This window comes from Lathyrus oleraceus, chromosome 7, assembly GCF_024323335.1.
Source record: "Lathyrus oleraceus cultivar Zhongwan6 chromosome 7, CAAS_Psat_ZW6_1.0, whole genome shotgun sequence".
Lineage (NCBI taxonomy): Eukaryota > Viridiplantae > Streptophyta > Magnoliopsida > Fabales > Fabaceae > Lathyrus > Lathyrus oleraceus.
Genome location: NC_066585.1, coordinates 121,090,932 through 121,096,660, shown reverse-complemented (window position 1 = coordinate 121,096,660; position 5,729 = coordinate 121,090,932). Strand labels below are relative to the sequence as shown.

General features: G+C 43.5%; 1 protein-coding gene across 1 annotated transcript; it reads right to left on the bottom strand.

Moving 5' to 3' along the window:
* Nucleotides 1-700: 700 nt before the first annotated feature.
* Nucleotides 701-1,750, bottom strand: LOC127102354 (uncharacterized). The gene has a single exon (XM_051039733.1). It carries the CDS (start codon nucleotides 1,748-1,750, stop codon nucleotides 701-703), a length of 1,050 nt encoding a protein of 349 aa, XP_050895690.1.
* Between the last annotated feature and the right edge of the window lie 3,979 nt (nucleotides 1,751-5,729).

Sequence of the window (5,729 nt, the reverse complement as noted above, 5' to 3'; positions counted from 1 at the left end):
GCTCAACAGGTATATGCACAGGATAGTAGGGTATCTCCAAAGTAGATACCTCATCGGTTGCTGAAGAATGTTCTACTAGGAAACTGCCCTGGTCTATCAGCAATTGAATACCTTTTTTGAGCTTTCCACAACCATATGGGGTGTCTTTACATTGTGCACAGTCAGAAGTCATCAAGGGGACACATTTCTTAGGAGCAACAGTTCCTTTACTTTCAGTAACGGAGTCTTTATCATGTCGACCTTCGAGATACGGTCGACCTCAACAGACTCTTGTATCATGTTCACGGGATGTCCGGCATGAGGAGGCATCCGATTATTGTTAACATTGGGCCCTACAAGCGCGAACGATATGGCCTTTGATTCAAGGAGGTCTTAAACTTTATACTGAAATGCCTTACAGTTATCAATAGTATGGTCGGGTGCCCCAGTGTGAAACTCATAACGTGCATTAGCGTCATAGCCTGGGTGGAGTGGGGACGATGGAGGCTTGGCTTCCCTTAGCTTAATAAGAGAACCATTTAACAGATTGTTCAGTAGTTGACTGCAGCTCATGGGAAGAGGGTCGAGTCTCCTATCTTGTCTTCTGGGACGTTGTTAGTTGACATTGTTGATAATTGTTTGGCCTGGGTGCGTAAGGCTGCTGGTACTGGACATGCGGTTTATATGGGACTTGTTATGGAACAGTAGGAATGACGTATGTCTATTGTTGATATTTGTTGGGAGTCACTTTTGCAACTTGATAGTATGGGGTTTGGTAAGCTTTACCTTTCCCCTTGAAGGTTGACGCAGCATTGGTTTCTCCCTCCTTTTTCTTGGGAAAAACACTATAGGGTTTCGTTGTCCCATTAGAAGCAACATCAGGACCTTGGATTTTTCCAGTCTTCAGACCGTTCTTGATCCGTTCTCTAGCAACAACGAGATCAGAGAAGCTGGCAGAAGTACTTCCTATCAGTCGGTCCAGGTATGGGCCTTGGAGTGTACCCATGAACATATCAACCAGTTCCTTCTCAAGCATGGGAGGCTGGACCCTAGCAGCTAGGTCCCTCCAACGCTGTGCATATTCTTTGAAGGATTCTTCAGATTTCTGAGTCAAACTTTGAAGTTGTGTCCTATTAGGCGCCATGTCGGTGTTATACTGGTAGTGCTTCAAGAAAGCTTCAGCTAACTCTCTCCAAGAACGCACATGCGAGCGTCCAAGCTGCATGTACCATTCCAGGGATGCTCCGCTGAGATTGTCTTGGAAGAAATGTATCAGTAGCTTTTCGTCTCCTAAATAAGCCGCCATTTTCCTACAGTAGGACCTGATATGGGTCTTGGGACAGGTAGTCCCGTAATACTTCTCGAAGGTAGGTACTTTGAATTTAACTGGGATCTTGACCCCTAGGACTAAGCACATGTCAGCAGCTTCCAGCCCGAAGGTGTTAGGACTTTCAATGGCTCGGACTCTTTCGTACATCATTTTGAGTTTCCTTTCAAGTTCGGTCTGTGGTGGTCCAAAAGGCTCGCACACCGATTCATTCCTGGGCATGAAGAAGTCTCCATCGTGGTCCTCTGTACCAGCTCGAGAACCCCCATGGATAGGGACATGGTAAGTGTGAGCAGCATTCAGATTGGTAGGCATCCCTTCAGCATGGGCCTGAGTGACAATCAGAAACCCATTTCCCATGATGGGATTGGTAGCGTTCACATTGACATTGGCTCCTGGGTTAGCCTGGCGTTTCTCTTCTTGTCGGTGAACGACATTTTGCATGATGTCCATGAGTTGCCCCAGTTGGGTCCTCACTTGAGCCATCTCCTCTTACATGGCAATCTGGTTTTGTTCAATTCTTTCTAAAGCTATCTTTTTCTTAACTCGGGTGTTATAGAAGTGGGAATTCAGCTTGACGGCGAGAAATACTGGATAGAAAGCCAAAGTAATAGTGAGACCAACTGGATATATTATGAAATGCAGGAATGAATGATTGATGCATGATGCATGTTCGTTTTTTTTATTCTCGGGGAAACCTTATACGATTCATGATGCGACAATAAAGCATTATAGAATAGGCATATAAAGTAGGAACACCGACTTCACACAAATCAAGTAATTTTATTCATGAATTTGATATTATGATTACAAAGATATCTGGTAAAGTAATTCAAACATGAAAAAGGAAACAGATGGCTATGATCATATGGCACGCTTTGCTTTCCGCTCTTTCATCTCCTTTAACTCAACTTTGAACCTTTTCATCATTTTGTCACAAAGGTAGAGGAATCAGAGTATAGAGTGGGGAGTGGTCTTCTCATCAGCATCCTCTAGAGCATCCTCTAGCTTCTAAGGAACATCTTGGGTTAATTTGTTACAGAACCTTGCTAAGCAATCATACTTGGCTCGGTACAAAGCGTCTGCAGGTTGTAAAAGGTTGATAGACCCAACATAGGTATCAAGAAGGTTATTCATCTGAGCCTTATCTTTGAGCCAACCCAAACTCTCATTCTTCAAAGCAGAAAAACGATATTTCAAATGTTCGGCACTCGAGATGGAAATCTCAACTTTGTGATATTTCTCTCTCCAGATTTGAGGGGTGACATAAGAAACCCTGATTGCTTCCTCCTTAAGACGATGTTCCACCTCTATCTTGGCATTGGCCTCGCGGAGGGAAAGCTTGAGATCATGAATCTCCAGGTTGGATTCATATCTCAATGCCTTCTTCTCTTTGATATCTAACTCGAACCAATGGTGGTTGTCACCTCGTTCTTTTTCTGCCTGTTTCAACTGTTTTCAGAGAGAACTCAGCCTCATATCTGCTTGAACTAAACCATCTTGGTATTTCTCTTTGAGGTCTTCCTCAAACTTTTCCTTCATTCTTCTTTCTGACAAAAGCTCGAGATCCTCTTCACTCTTCCTTTTCAACTTAGCATGGTCTTTATCCATTGCATGAAGCTTCAATTGCAAGTCTTTGTTCTCTTTGGTTAACTGTGTGATAGTTGCTTTCAGTGCATATACTTATTTCTTAGAAGCACATACTGGTTCTAGTTCTATAGGGGGAATCGAGACATCCACACTGTATGGTAGCTTGACTTCTTCGGCCTTTTTCACCAATCATTGGCGATACGGCTATTTAGCTCGGCAATCACGTTTGCCTAGCTCTTTGCCTTGGTGATGACTATGGGTCCAAGCTCTCTTAACCTTTTGCAACAGAGTTGGTTTCTCTGTTCCCAAACCAGGAAAGATGAAATCCTTCAGCAATTCAGCCTTTGGTTCTTTCTCCATCGGGTATCCCAACTGCCTCAGGGCCAACGAAGGGTTGTAATTGATGCAACCTCGTGGACCCATGAGTGGCACATTTGGTAAGTCTCCACAACTCATGATAACTTGTTCTATGTTGGAGGTAGGAAGGTACCAAACGAAAGCTTTGGAAATAAGGGAAGCAAACTTCTGGGACCACCTCAAGTCTTTCAAGAAGTCCCCTCAAGGCTCAAGGCCCCTTCTGAGGCATCTGAGATAAGAGCCAAGTATACAACAATGAAGCACAACTTAGTACCACACCCTTTTCTCTTCTCATGCCTCGTGTGCAAGCAATAGTGTCGCAACGTGAAAAAACAACCGGCGGAAAAAACAGGTTTACAGAGCCGCCACCGACGCTATTCATCCTATGACGGAAAGGAAGCGCAGGACTAACCTAAGAAAGGGGAAAGGAACGGTCTTACGACCAGAGATTGCAAGGCACGGGAGTCGGTTACGCAAGGGGAAGGTATTAACACCCCTCACGTCCGTCGTACTCGACGGGATCCACGCTCAAAAGAATAGGAAAAGGTTGTTGATAAACTGCTCAAAGAATCTGCACAAACTGGAATAATAAAACAGGTGAAAGAAGAGGGAGGAAGCGGACTCGGCAGGATGTCGCATCCTGGGCCTACGTAGTTTGTCAGAAACAAACATCAGAGTCAACGTAGTTCGGGGAAATGGGAAACATGCTCGCTAGGACATCGCATCCTATGCCTACGTATCTTCTCTATCCAGAGTAAGAATCAGAGCACTCGTAGCTCGTCTAACGCACGCCGAAACAAAACACCGAAAAGAGACGCTGAGACGTCAAAAGAAAAACTCAACAAGGAAACAGAATGCGAATAGATGGACTTATATCTAACTCCTCAAAACAAACAGGAAACAGAATGCCAATAGATGGACTTACTTCCGACTCCAAACACACAAACAAAAGGAAACAAAATGCCAATAGATGGACTTACATCCGACTCCTAACAGGAAAGAGGAAACAGAATTCCAATACATGGACTTATATCCGACTCCAAACAAGACACACGCTAACCAGCGAACATCAAAGAAAAAGGTTATCAGATTGACAAACTAATAGGGAGTCTAGAACTCGAGCCTAATAGTTGTCGCACAAACACAAAGAGACGCTGAGACATCGAAAGAAACAAAAAGGTTGAACACACAAAAAAACAAAAGGGTGCCCAGAGAGATCTCGCTCGATCACCTGCCTACGTATCTCATCTGGTATGAGAATCAGGGCGACGTAGTTCCCCTTAACAGGGGAGAAACTCTCTCCTAACCAGAGGCCAGGGGGAATAACAAACTAAAAGGGAGACTGACTCGAGCCTAATAGTTGTCATGTAAACAAAATCCCTAGGTTGAGGTTTCTAACAAGAACTTGACTCACACAGGAAGCGAGTCAACTCAAGTCTATCTCTACATACGCTCAACTTCCTCGAAAGTTAATCGTACGACTCCTACAGAAAAGGAGATAAGAAGTGGAAAGTAGATAAACATATCAAAAGCAATCATCACACTCTATATACAAACAAGAGGCTCAGGCAAATGGTTGGGCTTTAGTCAAGAGGGGTCAAATCAACCTCGACAAACAAGCCAAAACTGTAGGGGTATGCTGAAGCTCTTAACCACTAACATTGAGAGTTAGGGTGAAGCTGATCAAATATGGAAATGAGGATTAGACCTCATGCTCTTAACCCTAGCCTGGGTGAGCTCAAATCAATGAAAACGTGGGGGTCCAGAAAGAGGGACCCTATTCCACTTGACTGACTCTATACAAAGATCTTGGGTTATGTTCAAGAGCATCAGCACGTAGTGCGAGCAAAATGAACGACTCACTGAATAACAGGGGATTGATTGCTAATCCCTTCTATCTGTCAATTGCCTCTTCACTTAGGAGGACTTAACAAGTAACATGCCTCATTTAGAGGTCTTTGGCACAAATGTAAACAATCACAATCAGAGCCTCATAAGGAGGACTTCAGCCAAATGCCTGCCAAAAAAGTGACAGGACTTCCAGACTACATGGAGTAAGAAGGCTAAACTACCTCAGTGGTGTATCAACCACAATCCAAAGCAAAGCTCAAGCAAGAGCTAAAAGCAAGCGACTAATGTACCTGTACAAAAGCTTAACAGTTAGTATCTCGGACAACCAATCAGAAAACACACAGTGAAACTATCCCATATCTACACAATGCAAGTCATAAGTGCAAGCACTCAAGTGAGTTCATCACATCAATTGACCTATAAGACCACAAGAGTTAGTAATCAAAGGTATTGGCATCTCACAAAGTGAAACCAAACCAACCATTAGTGCCAAATGCTCAAACCTGAAACACAAAGCACAATTAGTATGTGTACAAACCACTAGTACAAAGACTAGGTTCAAAATCAAGTCAAATGACCAAAACAGAATTTAATATTTTGCATAAAGCATATTCAATCAATCAAG

What these genes read in the sequence shown, in the direction of transcription:
- LOC127102354 (XM_051039733.1), bottom strand. Translation starts at nt 1,750, where the DNA reads ATGCAAAATGTCGTTCACCGACAAGAAGAGAAACGCCAGGCTAACCCA.